At 35.9% G+C, this 25,314-nt stretch overlaps 2 protein-coding genes across 2 annotated transcripts in view; one reads left to right on the forward strand and one right to left on the reverse strand.

Moving 5' to 3' along the window:
* Positions 1-492: 492 nt before the first annotated feature.
* LOC125231033 (basic juvenile hormone-suppressible protein 2-like) lies at positions 493-4,316 on the reverse strand. Its single transcript, XM_048136374.1, is given in 6 exon segments — positions 493-1,628; positions 1,973-2,084; positions 2,087-2,159; positions 2,239-3,072; positions 3,157-3,290; positions 4,165-4,316. Coding segments are annotated over 6 exon segments (2,268 nt in total). The 5' UTR covers positions 4,244-4,316; the 3' UTR covers positions 493-592.
* An 8,930-nt stretch (positions 4,317-13,246) lies between these two features.
* Positions 13,247-25,314, forward strand: part of LOC125231338 — a 35,227-nt gene continuing 23,159 nt past the window's right edge. Inside the window, exons 1-7 of the mRNA XM_048136783.1 lie at positions 13,247-13,346; positions 13,886-14,019; positions 15,189-15,968; positions 16,054-16,175; positions 16,483-17,979; positions 20,459-20,576; positions 20,683-20,742. Of these exons, the coding sequence (XP_047992740.1) occupies positions 13,247-13,346; positions 13,886-14,019; positions 15,189-15,968; positions 16,054-16,175; positions 16,483-17,979; positions 20,459-20,576; positions 20,683-20,742 (2,811 nt within the window). The remainder of the gene's footprint in view (positions 13,347-13,885; positions 14,020-15,188; positions 15,969-16,053; positions 16,176-16,482; positions 17,980-20,458; positions 20,577-20,682; positions 20,743-25,314) is intronic.

Genomic DNA, 25,314 nt, shown 5'->3' on the forward strand with positions numbered 1-25,314 from the left:
CTGGTGGCCTAGCGGTAAGAGCGTGCGACTTTCGATCCGGAGGTCGCGGGTTCGAACCCGGCTCGTACCAATGAGTTTTTCTGAACATAAATATACGAAATGTCATTTGATATTTGCCAGTCGCTTTTCGGTGAAGGAAAACATCGTGAGGAAACCGGACTAATTCCAATAAGGCCTAGTTACCCTTCGGGTTGGAAGGTCAGAATATGGCAGTTGCTTTCGTAAAAACTAGTGCCTTCGCCAAATCTTGGGATTAGTTGTCAAAGCGGACCCCAGGCTCCCATGAGCCGTGGCAAATGCCGGGATAACGCAAGGAGGATGATTTAAAACTGGCTACAACTGAAAACTATTTTAGAAAATGAAAAAAAAAAACAAATATCTCAGAGCTAACCTTATTCAAAAGTTCATCAGGCTTCAATGTGTAAAAAGTCTATTTTTCCAGTCTTTAGATGTCCTAAACAAATATATGGCAAATTCAAGAAAACAACAAAATACTGCAAAAAAAATATGAAAATATATTTTTTTTAGTTTTTAATTGCTAATAACATTATTTCAATCATCATCCATCACACGTAATAACGAGTCATATTGTTTACAAATTAATGTCGAGAAGATTGACATCACGGTCGATGTGAGTGTTGAGGTCGACATTAACGAACATCTTGTCGTCGTCGATGAAGGTCGTGGGTACCATGTCGTAGTGCTTCAGGACATATCGGTTCCAGCGAGTCTTCATGTCGCAATCCTGCCTCTTGTGGAAAATCATGATATCAACGAACTTCATGTTGGGCGTAAAGAACTTAGTAACGTCAATATGACGATCGAAGGGGAAACCAAGCGGCATCTTGTCGAGCAAGACAGTTGATCTGAAGTCCATGACGAGGTCCTTGCGGTTAGTGTCCAAGAGAGTCAGGTCCATATTGTCGACCAGTCTCAACGGTGTGACAATACAGTAAAGCATCATCTTCATACCTCCAACATGACCCTTAGGCAAGAGCAGCCTAGTCGGGAAGCCAGTCATGTAGTTCCTCAGATCCTTCACTAACAAATCACGCATATCAGTAATACCATCGATCTTCTTCCATAAGTCACGGGTCATAATACGATCGCGCACCAAGTTGTGCATCTCTCGCGAATCTCTCACGATGGTGTTCTTGCCAGTGTTCAATTTGTACAAGAAAGAGTCAAGCTCAACCATATTCAGACGGTTCCTGTTGATGTCGATCAAGCGGCCTACGTGGTCTTCCTTGGGTCCTAAGAAGATTCTTACAACACAGTCGACAGTTTTGTCAGACAAGACATCGAGAGTTACTTTGAAAGGCTGGTGATTCAGACGGCGTTTGCGAACCATGAAGACCATGTCGGATTTAGTCTTCTTCATTTCTTCCTCGGTCAAAGTAACGGCGTTAGTCATATCCATAAGGTAGTCGTCAAAGTAGGTAACGAGCTTGTCTACTACAATGTTGTCGATCTTAACACCGGGGAACAGGAGATCATCCTTATTGTAACAGGGCAAACGATTCTTGAACAAAATAACCAAGTCTACGAGACGCTTCTGGATCATGTAGAAGACAGGATCACGCAGAGCAGTTTGATATTGATCCAAAATTGAGGGCACAACAAAGTACCTGTAAAAAAAAAAAAAAATACTTAGGATTTTTGTGACTTCCATCTTACAAACACACGTGCGAAAGTGATTTAATTGTGGACTTTACTACCTATTTTACCTACAGCTACCATCTATTAAAATTTGTATTTATTTGAGAGATCATTCAATGTTGGGTCTCATAGAAGGTTATTTGTCGAACAAAGAACGATGGAAATTTAAAAGCTATTGAAGACTTCATATTTTGATGCTACTTTAATAAGTAGCCCAGTATTATTACCATACACATAGCATATACAGCACAGAACATTAACGCATCACAAGCGAGTAGTATGTCATAAGAAAGAACGGTTAAGTGTAACTTACTTGTCTGATTTAAAAACGTTAAGTCCAAGGCAAGCCTTCATGACAATAAGCAGGTAACGGTAAGCTTCAACACGGTCCTTGTCAATGACGTCGGCGGTAACCACGTCCTGTCAATTTTTCCGTAAATAAGTTTTCCGAGAGTTTCAATATCTTCAGTCTTCTTCAATTCAAACCTCTTGCCGTTGATCTGTTAAGAAAAGAAGGAATAATTAGACATTATGTCTACAATAAATAATTGGAAAATAACTGAATGAAATTTAACTTACTTCACAATATCCCTTGACAATAGCTTCTCTGATGATCCTCTCGTAGGTCTGAGCTACAGTAACAACATCAACATTATAGTCGCGGACAATGACGTAGTTGTTCATCCTGTTGGGGATTTGTACACCGTTGTGCAGTTGTAGCCAAGGCCAGTATCCTTTCCTGATGGGCTTGTGCCAAGACAGAGTTTCGACTGGTCCCAATCCATTTGATAATCTCTCAAGATAGTACCTGGCTAAGATTTGTTGGTAAATATATAGAGTCAGTTCACAACGTCTAGTCTTATATTTGTCGAAAATGGCGTCCCTCATCCAGAATGGATGGTCGATATGGAAGTAGTAGTAGTAAGTGTTGAGGTCAATGTCTTCAGTGAAGTATCTCAACCGGCATTCATCATTAATGCACACACGTTTGTCGAACACATTTTCATCAATGATGTAAACGTCCTTGTCAGTCTTTTTAATGCCATAGAAGTCGCACAGTTTGTGGTCGAGTAATCCCCTCTTCATCTTCATCATGTAAGCCTTTTGGATAACATCGCCACGCACAAAGTAGTAGGGGTAGATTTCGTATGGAGGAGGCAGGATGATGCCCTTGCAGTCCTCACGGTGTCTGCATGCAACGGTAAGGGCGTAGACAAACATGCCCTCGTTCATGTAACAACGCATCCAGCAGGCGGTCTTGATGAAAGTCTCGAAGTCCTTGGCGTAGTAGAGCATGTGGAACATGGTTACTACTTCATCGAGCTGACGGTCGATGTGGAGAGTAAAAACTTCACCACGTGGAAGCACGCCAAACTTAAGCATCTTCACAAAACGTTTGTGTACATCGGTTTTCTGTAAAAAAACACATAAAATAAGTATTAACCTAGTTAAAAAATACCTAAATAAATGAAACTTAGATTAATATTTTTTACTTACGGTATAGAGATCTACGCAGTCTTCAATCTTGAAGTTTTTGGCAATGTCAACAATTTCCTTGTACATGCAGGGTTCCGTAACATGATTCAGCAGCTTGAGAATCATTTGCTGCCTTTCTTTCACGTCGAATTTCACTGCAAAATATAATGACTGAAGGTTTAGTGAATAGAATATCAGACGATATCTTATAAGTAAGTAAATATCTTGAATTATATTTTATTCTGAATATGTATGTATCTTTGATATGTATATAAGTAGGTCTATTGGGATAAGTATGAATATTGACTTGTGTTTTCTTATTTAATTTTAAAACACCTGCACCAAACTAAGGTTTCTGTTTAGCCCAATGGTTGACTGGTAGAGAATGCCTCAAGGCGTTAAGTCCGCCATTGGTACTAATTTTTTTGTAAATTTGTGCAATAAAGTTTAAATAAATATAAATAAACAATTCCTGAATCGAACACACACTTTTAAGTATAAAAGTAGTTGTGTGCAACCTTTATTTAGTGGGAGATTTTTTCTTACATTACAAACGGAGACCATAATATATTATGTAACATGTATGTATAAAGTAGAACGTGCCGTTCAAAAGTGAAATTTATTTCATCACGCTGATATACCTAACCATCCATGGCATCCATAGTGTTTATGCAAGTTAGACCAAGGCAAATTATGCATCTGAAGCTGAGCATAGCTTGCAGTCAGCTTGCAGCTAAACATTTTATAGCCAAGATACGTCTATCCATCAGACATCTATATCGTCACTACTTTGAAAAAATCTCGTATCTCACGCTGCTCCTCAAAGTTAAAACGCAGTTAAGTCTATATGCATTCCATACATACTTACTACAATTTTCTTTTCATTGACAGACGAAGATACAAGTTTTTTTAAAAGTAGTGACGATATAGTACAGTCCAGACAAAGCCATTACCATACTAAGGCGGCCTTTAGGTCGTCACTTTTATCAAAAAGGGATAAATATTATATGAAATATTTGAGGAACTTACCGATCTTACGGTCGTCATCTATCTCTCTAGCCATGGCCATGGCGGCCAGGCCGAGTACCAGCAATACGGTCGCCTTCATCGCACAGCCGACCCAGCGGGAACTCAACTGTGCTTTCTCTCACTGTACCACCCCCTTTTATACCGATAGATAATAGGTATTTCACCTTTCCTATATTTCTCTCGTATGTAATGGAGATAAGAAATAAAGTATTCTTTGACTGCGTCCTAAGTTGCCGAGAAGAGGTATTCAAAACTAAAAAGATGTATGTTGGTAGCTCATATATTGATAACGCTAAATATTTTTTTTACATAAGTCTGTTTGGTTATTGTAGAAAGTATCGATGATTATTGATCTGCGTAATTGCGTATAGTATACTTTTACATATAGCAAAGACATATATAACTCCATCTAGACAGATAAAGTCTAAGAAAAAATGTACCTCAGTTCCATATAGAAAAAGGTACGCTGGCCTAGATGGCATTACACCTTTGGGGTACGCTCAGCTAGATGGCGCTAATATTAATATTTGACATTTTGACACATATTAAGCTAGGAATATGGGCCAAATTCTCAAAACTGAGGTTCAAAAGTTTTAAGCCTGTGTTAAGAGATGGCAGTATTATGCACGGTGATTACACATTTTACTTCGACAGTAACTCTCTATAATACTCGATCCTCTTTGCATATAGAAATGAACGTCGAATTAACGTAATTTGCGGAGAGTGACATAGGCTACTTTTTGTTTCTTTCTAACCCCCCACTTCACTAAAACGGGGGTTGAACGTTTGTATGGAGGATTCCGCAATTATCGAATTTAACGCGAGTGAAGTCGCAGGCAAAGGCTAAGCTATAAATAATAAACTAGTGCAAATTTCTTATCGCATACGCCATCTATACTGAGATAGCGTACGACAAATGAAAACGTCCTCCTTACTGTGTTTTCGTTCTCGCTATACTTTAGTTACACTACTCATCACTAGATGGCGCTTATTAGGGTGGAGCGAAAAAACACTTTTCTGGAATTAGCAAACCTAATAGTTATCAATCAATGCCCCTTAGTCTATGAAGCCTTTGTGCAAATTTTCAGCTTTTTAAATCAACATCTTCTGCCTCCGCATTAGGGTTGAAATTTTGAAAATCTCATACAAACCAAAAAATTCAACTTTCAGATAAAAAAAAAATTCGGCAGTATTATGTTTAGTATATGTTATTGATACATATCATTATGAGAAACTACAAAAAGTTGCAAAAATAGCGTCAAGAATCGCCAAAGTTTGTCCAGTTTCAGTACATTCGCCAAAATAGCCGCTAAAATACTGAAAATTGGCGATTTTTAACGCTATTTTCGCAATTTTTGGTAGTTTCTTGTAATAATATGTATCAATAATGTATACTGAACATAATACTGCCGAAAAACATTTTTTATCTAAAAGTTGAATTTTCAGGTTTGTATGAGATTTTCAAAATTTCAAACCTAATGCGGAGGCAGAAGATGTTGATTTAAAAACCTGAAAATTTGCACAAAGGCTTCATAGACTAAGGGGCATTGATTGATAACTATTAGGTTTGCTAATTCCAGAAAAGTGTTTTTTCGCTCCACCCTAGCGCTTATACGCAAGTCCAGTTAGCATCTGACTGTAGCAATGTAGCTAAGTTGAAAAGAAATGCACGGAACCAGAACCGTGTATTTATGAATCCTTTTGACTTTTTAAAGGATGATGCGAATCGCGTAAAACTATGTTTTTAAAACCAACCTCCGATGTTTCAAGAACGGTATTGTCCCTGTGATCTCGGAGCAGACATCGAGTCAAGATTGAGACAGTGAAAACAAATGCAATGCAACAAATTAGTCTGCGTGTACCGAGGTCCCTAAAGAGCGTTTATGTGAACAAATAATTATTCGCTAGACAGAATACTAATTTAAAGACAGCCACAAACATCTTTAGACACTATTTTGTCTAACCACTACCTTTGTTCAATTTCTAAAAGTCTCTATAGACCAATCGAAGTTATTTCAGATTCGGAATATTCTATTAGATTTCTAGAAATCTAGCACAACCAATTTATTAAGTTTTCTGCAGTTACTCAAACATTGCAACGTCCACTGAGTTCGATCAATTTATTAGTTTCATAACTACCTAATGAAAGGGGCAAAGAGTGACACCGCAATCTGTGACTCTTTGAGAACTACTTTATGAAATCCATACTAATATTATTAAATGGGAAAGTGTGTGTGTCTGTTTGTTTGTCCGTCTTTCACGGCAAAACGGAGCGACGAATTGGCGTGATTTTTTAGGTGGAGATAGTTGAAGGGATGGAGAGTGACATTGGCTACTTTTGTCTCTTTCTAACGCGAGCGAAGCTGCGGGCAAAAGCTAGTTATAAATAAATTAAATAAATAAATATTAGTCTGGAAACTTTTTGAACTCACGGCCTCACGGCCTTGGTTGAAGTCTTGGTGGCTCAGTTGGCAGAGCGCTGGAGTATCGATCCAGAGGCCGTGAGTTCAAGTCTCACCCAAGGCAGACATTTTCCACTTTTAAATTTATTCTAAGCCTAGTGGCATCGATTGCAGACGTTATAAACTGGTGAAAATTGAAATAGAAGTTTAAATAGATTACGGGTCCCATTCTAGTAGTGGAAAATGAATAGTTTAATATTGATCCACATTCAATGACTAAACTGAAGATAGACTAAATAGTAATACCAATACTGAAGATGGACTAAATAGTAATACCAATACGACTAAATAGTAATACCAGTACAGTCGAGATCATAAATATGTGAATATATTTCTTCACCTTAACTCATTGCAATAAGGTGAAAAAATGTACACATATTTATGAACTCGACTGTACCAAGACAACATAAATAGTACCTATAGGACATTTTCACACAGATTGACTGAGTCCCACGGTAATCTCTTGGCTTGTGTTGTAGGTACCTACTCAGGCAACGATATGTATAATATACCAATGGAAAACGTCCATACCCAGGAATCCATAACCAGGAATCAAACTCAAAAATACTACATTTTATTTATTACATGTCAGAAACAAACTGAGGTTCAGAAAATTTGTAATGTGCAGCGGGGCAAATCCCGACTGGGGGGGAACAATTGTAACTGATCCAATTTTTCCATTATTGAGTTCCACATGTATCCACGGAACACGCGTGCCATACATAACCAGTGGACACTCTAATTTATAATGCAAACATTGTAAAACATGGAAAAAATTGGATCAGTTGCGTTTGTCCCTCAGTCAAAACTGTCCCGGTGTACCTTATATTGAAAAGGTTGCTAAAAGCGTTGGTAAAAGGTCAAATTGTTTAGGGCTGTGACTTAGTCTTCTATTCATCGATATGGGATAATAACGATTATTTTTTTCCACGGCTTTTAACCTAAATTCAATTTATAATTTTATGTGAATTATAAAATAGTATATTAGGCAGGGTGTTTCAATGAACGTAACACAAACACATATTTTTCAAACCTGTCTTCCTATTGCTGAAACACTATATTAGGTCGTGTGTTAAACTACTTATACAATAATCATTAATATCATTGTTTTCCTAAAACCTGTTATTTTGGTCACAACATGGTTACCATACCTAGGTCGTTAAGAGAAAATAGTTTGAACCTAGTTTTGTAGAATAAACACACAGTTTGAACCTAGTTTTTGTTTATCTATACTGACATTCTATACAGCGCGTAAACCTAATAAGGGCGAGAAATGAAACCAGGCATATAATTCAATATTGTTATCATTAATTAAGAGGTGTTTTTGAGTTACTCTAAAATTTCACCCCATAATGAATTTTTGAAAAATTTCCCAGCAGCAATGTACTGTAAACGCGGTTGCGATGACAATCAATGACAACTGTCAACGAGCGTTTAACGCGAGTGTGTTTGCATTACGTTGCGGGCCGAATTAATTTGTATGGATAAAAAAAATATTTCAATTTTTAGTAAAAATTATCTAATTCCATTTTTTATGTCCTATACTCACCACCGTTAAGAGGTTCGCCCGTATTAGGTTTACACCCTGTATATGAATAAAATGCATTCTGACATGTTACCTGTCACAATAATCAACACCTTCTTATCTGATAAGACACCTACAACTGGCGTATAGCAAGGTCTGTCATGACGTCACAATGAGTGACCACACTTCGAGAAAAAGAGAAAATTAGCAAAATTTAATTACTTACAATTTTAAGACATGAATAACTCTTCGTTAATAGAGCCGGAATCACTTATTATGTACTACGTTCATTGAAACATCCTGTATATCATTATTTTGTGTAAAGTTTAAACAAATAAAAGAAAACAGACAAACAGATGTAACTTAATTTATAATAATATAATTGTACACAATGATCAATATAATAAGTAAGGATACGCCCCCGTTATCCAACAAGTTAGAACATTTTGGTACTTATGTTTAACAAAACAAACACGCATAATCTTCATTCTCATTACTAGTCAACATGATAAACATGTTTATGTGCAATGAAATTGTTTTGCATACCGAATTTTTATCTATCAAAACATTCTCTGACATTGACAGTGAATGTCAAGTGAGAAAGTTTGCCAGCCGTTGCCACGGCGACTTATCGCCAGGTCAAGGAATGTCAACTTTAGTGCATAATTTAATTAATGTAAACACATCAAGTTGGTAAATATTTAATTAGATTGTTTTGTTTGACAGGTAGTAACTTACATAGCTGAATGGTAATGAATGAAGACTTATTAAAAGTTAACGCTTATTATATTATAATAAAGTTTTTATACTACGTAGGGTGCATTGGCGTAATTTCGAAAGTCGTCTAATTTCGAAGGTCGTTTTTGCGCCCGGGATCAATAAAAACATATCATCACTACATAGTACTTATATAAAACAAAGTCGCTTTCTCTGTCCCTATGTCCCTTTGTATGCTTAAATCATTAAAACTACGCAACGGATTTTACATGAACGGAAGGTTTACATGTAGGTATAGTACTATACCTACATGTAAACCTTCCTCTACAATCACTCTATCTATAAAAAAAAAACCGCATCAAAATCCGATGCGTAGTTTTAATGATTTAAGCATACAAAGGTACGTAGGGACAGCGAAGCCGGGGCGGGTCGCTAGTTAAATATATATACAGAGTGTAACAAAAATGGTGGTGATCCGTTTAAGGGCGTACTCAGTATCGTATTCTTATCAGGAAAAAGTAGAAGAAAATTTTTTTTTCGCTAAAAAAATGTTCACTTTTGTATGAGCCGGGCCGCGCGAATCGGTCGAATCTCCATACAAAGATAAAAAAAATTTTTGCGAAAAAAAATTTTTATCCTACTTTTTCCTGATGAGAATACGATACTGAATACGCCCTTAAACGGATCACCACCATTTTTATTACACTCTGTATTATGGAGCTATACTTAATCGACGAGTACAAAAAATGGTACTTCATGTGCTTATATCGACATTTCAAAGAGTCCATAATATTTATATACAGAAAAACCTCGTGTAACACACGTGCAAAAAAGAAAATCGTGTCGATTTAAACACCGATCGTGTTTTAATTTTTTTGCCACTCGTTTGGAACTTCCTTTTTTTCCACACTTGGAACGTAATGTACCTACTATTATTTTTAACTGGTACACAGTTCAGTTGAGAAGTCTAGAATAGGTATATTATCTGCCACAAAACAGTTTATTACAAACTAGTACGTCATATCGACATACACAGCGTCGACATGTCAATTGTAGTATTTGTAGCTCGTTTCCAAATCCCCTCGCGCTACAATTGGCAGGTTCGCTTCCCGACAGCGGTGATTTAAAGTATAGTTAAGTCCTCCCCTTCGTTGGCACCTCGTTTCAAAGATCTAAGACGGCTTTACTGCCAAGTGTGTGAAAAGTCAGTAAATAAACGAGATTTACGTACAGTTGTATAACAAACCACACCTTTGCTCATAATAGTTATTCGTCAACCTCTAATCATAAACTCACATTTTAATTTTAGGACACTAACTTCTACCCGCGATTTCGTTTTCTATTATTTCGAATAAAATGGAATCCAATTCAACCTTAGCTACATTAAGACATAAAATAAAAAATATATAATAAAATTATATATAAATGAATATCCAATATACGTAGGGCATTTTTGCTCGTATTTTGTCCGGTCAAGAGTGAGTTACACAATTGGACAGGTAACTGAACGGGCCTCTCCTTAGTGAATAAGTACATTGAAGTAAGGTGCATTTAAGGGTAATTCCGAAAATCTTCTAATTACGAAAGTCGCATAAAAATCACCATTATTTTCATCATATCAAGATTTCCCTCGGAATTATCCGAGCATTTCTGTCATTCGGAATTACCCTAATGCACCTTACCTAGCTATTAAATACTTTCCACAGTTTAGTTGCCAATGCTAATGTTACGTTTGTTTACAAGATACTATAAGTAAGTAAACATCTTTTAGCTTTATCAACAAAATATATCGGAACTATATTTTATGACAATAATATTTTTTCGCGTAAGCAACGTACTTATTTTAAGGTAAAAGCCCACCTAACTGACTTACCTAATAATTTTGTATGTTTATACGTAAAGTCTGACAAAGCTTACAGTTGCGGAGCAATGTCAATACGAAAACAAACAAGATGACATTGAGCGTCGAGCTTGTAAATGCCGGTCTGGCCCCGTAGCCGAATGGTATTTCTGCGACGCGAAACGCCACCGAAACGCCGCAGAAATGTAGTCTCGCCCTGTCGTGCCAATACGCAAGAGCGATAGAGATAGATAGCTACGAACTATTATCGTGAGCGTTTCTGCATTCGGCTACGCACACTGGCATGCACGTTATAATTATGTGCGTTAATCCGATTGGCAATGTGACTCAACGTCCCATAACTCAAATAGATTCCAAGTTTGTTCATACATTATTAGGGAACTTAAGCACTAGCCTACTTTCGTCCTAATAACAAAGCATGAGCACCCTCCAATATTTTATGAGAGTTGTAACACATGATTTTTTGGGATGAATACAGACTTAAGAGACGAATTAAGAGAGCCAAGAGTGGATCTAAAACTTGATCAGTTTTACACATGAAACATAAGCAGTGTGAGCACACTATTTAAATAATAATTAAATAATAAATAATAAACAAATGTTGGGAACACTTTACACAGATCAACTTAGCCCCAAACTAAGCAACGCTTGTACTAAGTATGGGTGCTAAGCGACGATATACATAGGTACTTAAATAGATAAATACATACTTATATACATAGAAAACATCCATGACTCAGGAACAAATATTTGTTACAAGTATCTGGACCGCTTGTCCATTTGTACTCACTTACCCAGATTGGGAATACTTACGTGACTTTATGAAATATGTGTGTAGTATGTAATATCTAATTTACCTTTTGAGGTTAATGTCGTGTTATATTGCATTAAAGTGAAGCAGACTAGGTATCGTATCAATTTCACATGTTACTGGATAGGTGCGTTTTGTGTCCTAATTTAAATAATTAGGGCCTTGAGACCTGAATACCAATGTACCTCTTGACTAAATGCCGTCAATCTAAATTATAAGAAGGTATAAGGGTAAAACATGTCTTTGGGAGCCGTTTACATAGGTTTATATTTATTGAGACTCTTAGGAGTTAGTTGACATCATCAAAATAAATGTTTTGCTTTTGTGTATTTCTACTGAGGTGTGGCAATAAAGAGTATTATTTTCAATCATCATCATCCTCCTTGCGTTATCCCGGCATTTGCCACGGCTCATGGGAGCCTGGGGTCTGCTTTGACAACTAATCCCAAGATTTGGCGTAGGCACTAGTTTTACGAAAGCGACTGCCATCTGACCTTCCAACCCGGAGGGTAACTAGGCCTTATTGGGATTAGTCCGGTTTCCTCACGATGTTTTCCTTCACCGAAAAGCGACTGGCAAATATCAATTTATCAAATGACATTTCGCACATAAGTTCCGAAAAACTCATTGGTACGAGCCGGGGTTCGAACCCGCGACCTCCGGATCGAAAGTTACACGCTCTTACCGCTAGGCCACCAGCGCTTCGATATGTAATGTTATGTAATATTATTTTTCAATCATCGACATGTAATGTTTAAACAAGTACCTATACTACCATAGCCCAAATTTTAAATAATTTAAAGAAACGACGATGACTTATCGACAATTTATACAATAGGTATTTTATTTGTGTACATATTAGTTAAAATATATATGTATGGTATGTATTATTTTAATATATAACATGTATTTCAGTAAATCCAGAAAAAAATTACGTTCATCAAAATAATTGTCTGTTTAGTCGAAAACACAAATGATAAGAACGGAATCCTTGACCATTCGAGTTTTGTTTTTTAACTGACCTTATTGTGTGTACGGTCGTTAAAGTAGTAATATAACTAACTATATTATGTATATGTCGTATATTTATGTAAATGTAAGACGTACACTCGTTATAGGAATACTTATAAAAATAACGATTAAATTTGTACATTTTAGACCAACAATTCTTGTAAATAGAGGCAGACAACCAGCACGGGAAGCATGGTCGCGCGATAGACGATAAAATATCAGGCCGTCCCTATCGCACTATTCTTGTAAGTGCGATAGGGACGGCCAGATGTTTTATCATTTATCGCGCGACCAGGTGGGCCACCTACCGCAAAAGAGCTATCTCTTCTAGAAAACATTTTGAATATTTTTGTTGATCCAGTGTAGACATACTATAGGTTTAATAGTTGCCCTATCTAATCAGCAACATAAAGATTTGCCTACTACTAAGAAATATCCCGGAGTTTTAGTAGAAAATAAATGTATTGAAACCCTTAAGTGATAACCTTGTTATCCTCACAATATCAACAATTATTAACCAAATAACTGGGTTAATAACCAATTACGATTATGTTGCAATAGTTACCTATTCTCATGTCACAAACATCTCGTACATTCAACTATTCAATTATCTTCAAATTGTGTCTACGAACTTTTAGAAATTACTCTATAAATATTGAGGGACAGGTTCAGAAATCAACAGTGTTTTGGTGAAAATGAAGAAGGTAACAGTAGTGTTAGTTACGGCGTTAGCCGTGGGCAGTTTAGGGTTCCTTATTAAGGTTCCAGATATACAACAACCAACAATAAAGACAAGTATGTATTACAATAATTATATTTATCTTTTACAATGTAAGTTATATCTATATCACGAAAGAATATCATACGATATCATAGACGGAAGATCAGCATTGTCCCTCCCAGGCTAACACCATGCTGAGTCGGGACCATTTCGTGGCAAATATATACATCAGAATAGATTATAATGAATAGAAAGTTTGAAATGAATACAGAAAATGTCTAGCTTTTCTTTACAAATAATAGGTACCTATATTTGTACGTTATGTTGGGTACCTACTTACAGTACTTACATATATTGATCAGTAGAAAAACTAGACTATGGTGTAATTTAGGGGCTGTCTACGTTCTTAGACAGAAGTATTGTTATTTGCTATTAAGTTGTCATTGTTATATGTAACGTTCCAATATAAAAGGTTCCTTAAGGTTCCTATTTTGATTAGTAAGGTTCCTAATATGAGCTTTTCTCGGTTTTAGTTATTGATCTTTACTGTTAATGATTTAAGTGAAGATAGGTAGATAGACAAAATTTTACATTGTGGTTGTATTTTGTACAGGTTCTATGGGATGGATTCATATGCAAAAGCTATTACTGCCACTATTTGACAATGTTTGTGAAGAAAGCGCGGATCCAACCATTGTCCGATTGGCTCAGGAGTTTACTTTAGATTCCATAGCGGATAAATATACGGTATGCAAAAATACATATATTCTAGTAGTGTTTTATGTACAGTAAACAACCATAAAGAATGCACATCAGCTTTTCGTCTTCGTAGAGCGCTGTCTCTTATTTGCTTATGTGACGTTAATTGTCTCTTTCCAAAGACCGATATGCATTCTTTATGACCGTTTACTGTACCTAATGTTCTATTCTAGAGATGGACCGAATATTCGGTAAATATTCGGTATTCGACATATTCGGCAAGTTTTTCAATGTTCGTATTCGGCCGAATAATTCGATTGCATTGCCGAATATTTACCGAATAAACAAAGTAAATAACTAATAAAGATCTTACGTATTACATTCGATAATAAGCTCCTATTTTAGTAGCTTTCTAAGGCACTACTAAAGAGAGATAATTATGCGTCAACATATAAATACAATTGTTTTTTAAAAAAGTTAAGGACTACAGTCAGTTTAAGAGTTGAGAAGAGTTCAGAGTTGTTTTAACTACAACAACATACAACATACAATCACGCCTGTATCCCATAAAGGGGTAGGCAGAACACATGAAACTACTAAAGCTTCAGTGCCACTCTTGGCAAATAAGGGGTTGAAAGAAAACGAAACTGTGACATTGCAGTGACAGGTTGCCAGCCTCTCGCCTACGCCACAATTTAACCCATATCCCATAATACCCCGCCCGTGTGGTGACGGGTTAAGAATTTCACCACCCCCTTTCTTCCTGTGGGTGTCATAGAAGGCGACTATGGGATATGGGTTAAATTGTTTTATCTAAGTTTTAGTTATCCACTAAATCATACGAACATAGTTGTAGTAACACATGTAACCATTATCAATCACTTAGGTAATAGTTTTAATCTCAACGTCCGCTTTAAAAATATGGCGTTACCGAATAGTAAGAGCTGAACCGAATGTTCGGCTGAATATTCGTGTTCGGTAAGAGCTGAACCGAATGTTCGGCTGAATATTCGTATTCGGCAAAGTCCATATTCGGCCCATCTATATTCTATGCCATAATGTTTTCACGGACACGTATTATGCTAATTCAATTCAGAGAAGCTCAGTGAAAAGTACCTACCTACTGAGAGAAGACTGAAATAAAACCAATACTGGAGCTGCAGGGCTGACTAATATATTTCTTTATATTATTTAGTGATCATACCATTGTTTTTCAGGATCCTGAAATGGTCAATAACCTGAAAAAGCTATATTCCGTCAACGGCCAGCTGCAAAAAGGCGAGATATTCACAGAACTGAATCAAGACCATATGTTTGAGTTCCAGCTACTTTACGATGTTCTATACAACGCCCAAACTTTCGACACCTTTTACAAAACGGCGGCATGGGCCCGCCAAAACGTTAACTGCGGACTTTTCGTAAACGCCATATACTTAGCAATTTTGAAAAGGCGTGACACTGAAAAAATAACAGTCCCTGCTCCATACGAATTGCTACCACATTACTTTATTCGTCAGGATGTTATTATCAAAGCGTCGTCTCTATTGGCTGGTGAAGATGTGCCTGTTTCAGACGGCATAGTTAATGAAGGCAACTCATATATATTAGATGCTAATTACACATGTAACATGGATGCGAGTGGTGAATCTAAACTAGCATATTTCCATGAAGATGTTGGATTGAATACATATTATTTCTTGAAGAGGATTCAATACGCTCCTTGGTTTAACACTGAAGATGTGAATAGTAACCACGCAGAGTTCATGTACCATTTCATGAAACAATTGAACGCTCGTTATAATTTAGAGCGGTATTCAAATGGATTAACGATACTAGAGAAGTTTGATTGGAGTACATGCAATGTCGATTCTTATGACCCGATGCTCGTGTTTTCTAATGGTCAAGGATTTACACCGAGACTCAGTGGCTTGGATATTACGGGCCTAAATATATTACAAAATATTGAAGACAACATAATAAAAATCGTTCCTACAATGGTAAATTAATTTTAACAAACTTGGCTGTCTTATGTTAAAACGTTTTAATTTTGAAAAGTATGCTAATTTAATCCTCTTTTTTCAGGTTCAAAATGGATACACTAAATCACAAATTATCAGTAAGCTTATGAACCTTCTGGTGACTAACTTAGAAAACTACGAATCCGTTGCTCGCAGATTCTTTGGAGGTGTTGCAACTGAAAACAGGTATCTACTCTAAACCAAATACCTATACAATGTGTAATTTATGGTTAAAATAAGATACATTAAGAGTTATGAATAATCCACAGTTAGTTTCACTAGACATAAGCCGCCCTGACCTGGATGTACGCTGTGACTATGTTTTTTTTTTGTCACGGTTCCGATTTTTTGACGCAGCTACATCATCATCATTATTCATCATGATGGTCATATAGTAAAAAAATATAATCACGGTCTTTATCTTAGTCAATATACGTCGAAGGTATTATTTTTATTTTATTGTTTTATTTACAATTATTTTATTTATTTCAAGGTCCGTGTTGGCGCACTATATGACATCTCTGCGGGATCCAGTATCTTGGAAGATAATTAAAAAAATAGTGGATGTAGTAGATGAAGCTCTTAAATCCCTTCCTGGGTACATTAGAAATGAGCTATACTTCCCTGGAGTGCAAATTCTAAACGTAGAAGTCAAAAAAGTTAACACAATGTTTGAACCATTCAAATTTGAGGTTACTGATGCTTTAAGAACATCGATAGATCGCCCAATGTTCGACGTCAATGTAGTTGAAAGCAGATTAAATCATAAACCATTTACTCTTAAGCTCAACATCTCTTCATTAGTGAGTCAGAAGGGATTAGTCAAGATTTATTTAGGACCAAAAATTTTACCCGGCGAATTTGCTGCGAAGAAAGATTTGTTTATGTTATTAGATAGCTTTGAATGTAACCTAAAGATTGGTAGTAACGTGATATCTCGAACATCTAACGCAATTGAGAGAACGTCTGAAGATTTCATTTCACTTAAAGTACTTCGCAAATTAGTAGAAGACGCAGAATTTGGATTAGACGTTAAACCATTGAATTCGCTAGAGAATTTATCCGGTTTCCCATCCCGCCTGCTACTTCCGAAAGGGACGCCAGAAGGTCTGCCGATGGAATTACTGATTTTTGTGGCACCCTATGTAAAAGTAACAGCTGCAGGAATAAACGTCACACCAAAAACAGAATTTAATTCTGCAACTTTATCTCCTGGCTATCCTTTTGACTTAAACCTCGATGATAAACTATTTATTTCATTGCCAAATGTATTAGTAAAAGATATTATTATTACGCACAAAGATAGTAGCGGAGCAAACAAGGGAGAATATGACGGTTCGAAGAAATGGGATGGAAGCGGAAAACCGAATACTTACGGTCCAAAACGAGAACCCTTTGATTATAATTTAAAGAAGACTCAATATGGTAAATCCCAAGATTATGAACCGGCAAAAGACGATCATGCTACTATTCCTGCGAAACTAAGTGATGAGGTTGTTACTGACAATGTTCAAGTTACAAAGGATTACGACGTCGATGGGCAAAGTGATCTTAACCCAGAAGCAGAAGACGGTTTTTATATGTTAAGCAAGGAGCCTTATGCTCTTCGTTTAAGGAGTAGCCCATACGAAAAGTATGACTACGAGGCAAGAAAACAAAAGTACAATTACGAAGAAAAAAGAAACAAATATACTACTCGCAACGAAGAAAAAAGGACCAAGTACTATAACAGATATATATTAGACCGAACTCCAAAACCAGACGAAGATAAATTGGAAGATAAAATCAACATAAACGAGAAAATTAACAGAAATTTCGGGACGCTTACTGTAGAAGATGATAATAGTAACAATATAGAATCTGTCGCGGATTTGCACCCAAAAACAACCTGGGGCAATAACATAGGAGAAACCGACGACAAAAGGGTTATACCCATAAATGAACCTGCTTCTACATCCAATATTTTAGCCCCTGCCGTCGCAGTTCTCTAGCGTGGTGATTACATCTACGAGTGAAATAGGATACAAAAGGTGTCATTTTTGAAGGACACAATATTTAGTTATCGGTTTGTTTTCTTAGTTTTTTTATTAAAAAAATATCCTTTATGATAATTTTGTTGTTATTTCACATAATAATGTTACCACTACCATAATCTCCGTAACCTGCGGGCAATCACCTTTCACGACTATTATATAGGCCTATCATGTCAGTCCGCCTTTTTCATACTATTGTATGTAAGTACGATAGAGACGCACGGACGTGATAAGCTTTATCACACTAGTGTGCTACGCCCAGATATAGATAAAAAAATTAATCGAGCGCGTTTGTAGCGCCTCTTTGAATAATACCTAAGTGTACCTACTTATCAAAATATAATTTTTAAGAAAAAAAAAACCGTCGCCTTTCGGGTTCTGGTGAAAGCTACTTGCGAATGTTGGATTATGTAGAAATGTGTAGGTAAGTATTTTTTAAAACTGCTTTTAATGCATGCTTTTCTTACAAAAATACCAAAGTCACGTGTGATACTATACAGCACGACCACGGATGATTTTATTAATTCTGATGCGGTACAAATTCACGAAAAAAAATGTACTTTTTTGTACTGACGTTTAAAAAAAATGTACCCTTATGATTTTGGAGTTTCGACATAGGGCCTGTGGTCGTGCTAGGTAGGTACTCCCTGGCACGACCACACTATATTTAATGAGATTTTAAATTTCTGTTGCAGTACAAATTCACGAAAAAAAATGTACTTTTTTGTACTTACCTTTTAAAAAAAAATACCCTCATGGTTTCGGAGTTTTGACATGGGGTGTGGTCGTGCTAGATAGGTGGTACTTCCTGGCACGACCACACTATATTTAATGATTTTTTTAATTTCTGTAGTGGTACAAATTCACGAAAAAAAATGTACTTTTCTGTACTTACCTTTTTATAAAAAGTACCCTCATGGTTTCGGAGTTTCGACATGGGTTGTGGTCGTGCTAGATAGGTACTCCCTGGCACGACCGCACTAAGTTTTTGAAGTAATTTACATAGTACAATTTCAAAACACTTGTTTAGTATTCATTTGACCATCAAATTAAACATAAATATAGTGTGGTCGTGCCAGGAAGTACCACCTATCTAGCACGACCACACCCCATGTCAAAACTCCGAAACCCTGAGGGTATTTTTTTTTAAAAGGTAAGTACAAAAAAGTACATTTTTTTTTCGTGAATTTGTACTGCAACAGAAATTTAAAATCTCATTAAATATAGTGTGGTCGTGCCAGGGAGTACCTACCTAGCACGACCCCGGGCCCTATGTCGAAACTCCAAAATCATAAGGGTACATTTTTTTTAAACGTCAGTACAAAAAAGTACATTTTTTTTCGTGAATTTGTACCGCATCAGAATTAATAAAATCATCCGTGGTCGTGCTGTATAGTATCACACAAAGTCACTATGAGTGTGCCGTTCAGATTTGAGGAGTTCGGTTCTGACTATCATCAGCAGTTCCACTGCACCAAATGTCACTGTTCTGGACGTAAGTGCATGCTGTTCTTATAAAAATACCAAAGTCACTATAAGCGTGCCGTTCAGATTTGAGGAGTTCAGTTCTGACCATCATCAGCAGTTCCACTGTACCAAATGTCACTATTCTAGACGTAAGCGCATGTTGTTCTTATAAATAGTCACTAGCCAGCTTTCTCAAGTAGTTAAAAACCATATCAGCCCCAATCAACATGGTTTTTTCAAAGGTCGGTCGGTAGACACTAATCTCTTAACTTTTACCAATGATATTTTAGTCGCAATGGATGGAGGCTCATGTGTAGAGGCTGTGTACACTGATTTTGCCAAGGCCTTTGACAAAATTTGTCACAATAAGCTTCTTCTTAAGCTTTGGCACCTCGGGATACACGGAGACCTTTTTCGTTGGATCAAATCTTACGTTGAAAATCGAAGCCAATGTGTAGTATTATCAGGTTACACTTCTCAATGGAAAACAATTAGTTCCGGTGTACCCCAGGGATCTCATTTAGGCCCGTTGCTTTTTACGCTATTTATTAACGATTTAGATAAATATATCAAACACTCAAAGGTTTTGCTCTACGCAGATGACACGAAAATTTATAAAGTCATAAATACGGTTGAAGATTATTATTTGCTGCAGGATGATTTAACTAGTTTTGAGACATTCTGTAAAGATAATGATTTATTTTTAAATATAAATAAATGTTCTGTAATAAACTTTACACGAAAAAAAAATAATGCACAATATAACTTCACATTGTGTAATAATCACCTGCGTAGAGTAACACTAATCCGTGATCTTGGAGTTCTAATGGATTCTAAACTATCGTTCATACCTCATTTAGATTCTGTCATAAAAAAAGCTTACAAACAACTGGGCTTCATTCTAAGAGTTGGTAAACCTTTTAAAAATAGTACCACCTACAAAATCCTCTTTAACAGTTTTGTTCGCAGTCATCTCGAGTTTGCTAATACAGTATGGAAACCTTATCATAATATCCATATTGAACGACTAGAACGGATACAAAGAAAGTTCCTTAAAACTCTTGATTTTAGAACTGGTCACACACATGTTAGTTATAGCGAATCTCTAATCCACCATAAATTTCAAACACTCAGTAACCGTCGAGATATCGCAGATTCCGTCTTACTCTATAAAATTATGCGCAATGTATTAGATGTCCCCTCACTACTACACCAAATACAGCTCAGAGTTCCCCGTAGACGTCAGCGCCACTGTCAGAAGAAAAGATTATTCTCGATTCCCAACAGTAGAACGTGTTATGCACAAAATATGTTCATAAGACGTGCCTGCAAACTATTTAACGAAAATGCCAAGCTTTCTAACATAGATATATTCACTTGTTCCATCAATACTTTAAAACGTGCCTTTGTTTAGGTAATAATGTACCTTTTCCTTTTCTTACGCTCTCAAATGTTTAGTTTTGGTTAAGTAACATTTAAAAAAAAACAGACTGTGATTTTATGTAACAAATTAATGAAACTCTAGGTCTATATACTTTAACAATATTGTATAAGTACTGTTTGTAAACGACTGTATGTTTCTAAAATATAATAAATAAAATAAAATAAAAATGGCAAAGTCACTATAAGCGTGCCGTTCAGATTTGAGGAGTTTGGTTCTGGCCATCATCAGCAGTTCCACTGCACCAAATGTCAATGTTCTGGACGTAAGTGCATGCTGTTCTTATAAAAATACCGAAGTCACTACACGGTGTTTCCGGTATCACTCAAAACCTCAGACACCCCAACTGATTTTTATTTTTTTAAACTCATCTAGAGTATTCATCTTTTAATCTGATCGTTACTTTTTTTTTAATTGAATTTTTAATTTTCTGTACAGCTCTACTTGACTTTTAGCTCTACACTCAATAAAATAATTGCTAACTACCATCATAAACCATAAGACTATTTATTTGTGTACGTTACTGCAACGACATAAGGTTTACCAATAGACAGCTAAGATGTCACTGTAAAACACTTTAAAGCTTTGTCACAGTAAACTTCAAATTGGACAGGTAATCGCAGTAAGCAAATAAACTCAATATTCAAAATGACAAGGTTGTAATTAGGTACGAGTTCAATTTGTTATGACTTATGATAAACATTAAGATTAAACTGACAAACAACGTCAAACTAGTAGCGGAAAAAATAATCGTCCAAGTAACCGGCCAGTATTAATACCCCTAAATACTGAAAAAAGGTAAACAACCTCTAGCAATGCGATATACACAATGTTGTATTACGAGTACAATAGAATGGGCACGTAAAAAATAACTTATAATACTAATTTAAATAAAAATATTACCCCCATCAAGATATAGCTCAATCGATTCTACTCTCGATTCTGAACAAAGTGTTTTCAGGTTTTTAGTGTTAAGTGAAACACGGATAAGCGTGCCGTTCAGATTTAATGAGTTCGGTTCTGACCATCATCAGCAATTCCACTGCACCAAATGTCACTGTTCCGTACCTAAATGCATGCTGTTCTTTTAAAAAATCACCATATGTATGCCTTTCAGATTCGAGGAGTTCCCTCGATTTCTCCGGGATCCCATCATCAGAACTGGGTTCTGAGAAAAATGGGACCAATCTGCATATACATTCAATCAAAAAAAATTTTTTTTAAATCGGTCCAGTAACGACGGAGATATCGAGGAACAAACATTTAAAAAAAACATACAGACGACTTGATAGCCGTCCTTCTTGAGAGATATGAGGCGACGGTTAATAAAAATGGTCCTTTTCACGGGGAGCATAAGCAACCTTAGATTTGAAAGACATATTTTATACTTTACACATTTACCTGCCACATAAAAACTTTTCAAACACAATATTTTTGACACAAATCACGAAAAACAGGTCAAGTGTGTGACAGACACACACCTTCATGTTCTTCAGATATTTCGACACGGCGTCAACACAGAAAAGCGTATTAACAACATATAAACACGGATCATTGTACACGATCAACGGTAAGTAATTACCATATAGAATTTCATTCATCCGCTGAAATAAACACGAGTCGTCGTTAATGCAAATTATTGCTATTTTACGCGGTTTTCTGTCATTATATTTGGATAGGATCCAAGTATTCTTCAACGCCGTTTCGCTTTCCCTATTTTCATCTCCGAAAATTTAAAAACCATCGCTCACTAGAGTGACACGAGCTCACATACAAATAGAAATACATTTACAGTCGATTACAAGGTTTCGGAAAAGAAGTAAAATATTTTTGACGTGTTATTATGATAAGTTATTCAGAAGTCCCTGTGAAGTTGTCTTAAACAACAACATAAATTTCCGGTTCATGAGTCCTCTTCAAAGGTATAACGAAAATTATTATGAAAACAATAAATATAACATTAAAAATATCTGCAGATGCAGATACTTGCAGATATAGCGACAATTCATTTTATGCCTTGTTTAAAACAATTTACGGACAGGCACTTTGTGAAATCATGCTCGTGATGTTTTCTAAAAACAAAAAAAGATTCATAAATTATTTCGAAATCAACGCATTGGCTTTCGAATAGCCTACCTATCAATATATTTTTTTTAAGACATCCTACACAATTATAAAATTTAGATATGCAACGAATAGTTGTTTGGCCGGATACCGGATACTGAATATTCGGCCCAACCATCGGCCGAATATTCGGAGTCCGTTTTTGTTTAAATGTTTTTTTTTAATAATAAGTAATTATTATAACCGTAACTGTTATTTTTTTACATTTAATTTGTTTACCCTAAAATCATTCAATCAAAAATAGCACATCCGTTTATGGGCCGGAAAGTATGTCACTATCCGGTATCCGCACGAAAAGGCGGGATACCGAATAGTAACCGAATATTCGGTGCATCTCGAAATGTAAATAACGAGAATACAAAAGTTGCTCAAAAATATGTCCCATAGCTCTTATGCCGACGGATTAAGATGGCAGCATGGACATATTTTTGAGCATGTTGTAGTTACACCCATATTTTTACTATTGACTGTACTAAAGACTACAATAACTTTATTTTTTTTATTCATTACAAACGTACCTAAACATAAAAAATGTGACTCATTTTATTTCGCGTACATAAAACCTCAGTAGGTACTACTAGCGTAATAAAATGAAATGAATGAAAGATTATTATTATAATAAAACTTGGGTTATTATTTACACGTGTCAAATTTTATTCATAACCCAGTCGCTGTTTGGATTGTATAGTTTATTACTTGGTATATAAATCATCGTTAAATTTACCAACCATCTGCCAAAAAGCTATGCAACGAAATCACGTGGAATCCTAGTACGCCTTTGCAAGGTAATTATGGCATATTTGTTTTCATATTTGACCGTTAATTTTAGTTCAATGATTAGCATATCTCCGCAGCATTTGTATTACATCTGGCGTCTAGATATCACCATTGATTTCTGCAAGGAAAATAGTCTGTCCGTGCCAAAATGAAGTTATATTTCCACTCCATTGACACTGATGATTCAGGGTCCAGTACCAGTGTTGTGGGCATCTAACGTTGCTTTTGGCTATGATAGCCAATTATTTTTGGTCAGGGAATGCTAAATCACAGTAAATTGCTCGCACGTCAGTTACGGATCGACTAGCAAATTAATGAGAACCCGTTAGTGTCTAGGATTGCGGAATTACTAACGGGTAATAAGCTAAAAGAGAATTCCTAATGAGCAGAATTTAAAAGCACGAAAGGATATTTTAAAACAATAAGAGAACTATACTTTGTATACTTCTTACATAAATAATGTCATTATCAATAAACATGTGAAATATATAGAGGGAGTTACTTGATTCACGTATTCGACCTAATTCCTTTACAAATCCATGTCATCAATTCTTGTAAAGTGTGCCGGCGACATGATATTGCAAATAGGAATGCTGAAGTGCCGACAAGCGGAAACGTAGGAAGCTAAACAACGTCAGTTTGCAGTGTTTGAGATACTAGCCAATGAAAATAGACAATTGTAGTGATTGAATGATCCCACAACTAGCCGAGTTCATTCAGGAAGTGAACTGGCTTTCAGTTAGATTAGACAGTATTTTAGGAGTCAATTAATTAATTTTATTGCCGAATAAAAGATTTAATCCATTATGTTACGAACATAAACTATTCTCGCGCACATTTACTTTGTCTCTAATTGAGACAAATGGTAGTACGAGATTATGTCTTGTTTAAATGAGATGATAATTATGTGAAATATTGCCACCTGTTCCTAATTAGTAGTACATATAGTTATCATTATTTTACTAGATCTTTTTCAGCGTCACTTTACACGGACATGGTACTAACTCCATGTTTTAGGATTAGAAATAATTATAATTTTGTAAAAACATTATGTTTAAAAACGGGCCATATTTTGGCCGGTGACAATTGTAAGTAAGTATTATGATTTGTACTAAGAAAACATTATCAATGATTAAATAACCTGATAAAAACTTACCCCTTACTTCTATTGAGTTATTTCTCATGTAAATAATAAAACAGAAACGTAGCAAGTGTAGCAACCTGACCTTTCAAACTAGCAAGACTAAGTGGTCAAATTAAGATTAGTCCGATTTAATTCTGTATTCATGTACCTACTGAAAGCTACAGGTAAAGGAAATGATGCTTTATACCTATTATTATTATTATTATTATGAGCCTATTGTGTCCCACTGCTGGGCAAAGGCCTCCCCCCTCTTTTTCCATTCCTCTCGGGTATTCTTCTTTATACCTACACTTGAAATATATAAACATTCAAATATAAATAAAATTCATATCACATCGT

The sequence above is a fragment of the Leguminivora glycinivorella genome, chromosome 11 (genome assembly GCF_023078275.1).
Source record: "Leguminivora glycinivorella isolate SPB_JAAS2020 chromosome 11, LegGlyc_1.1, whole genome shotgun sequence".
Classification (NCBI taxonomy): Eukaryota; Metazoa; Arthropoda; class Insecta; order Lepidoptera; family Tortricidae; genus Leguminivora; species Leguminivora glycinivorella.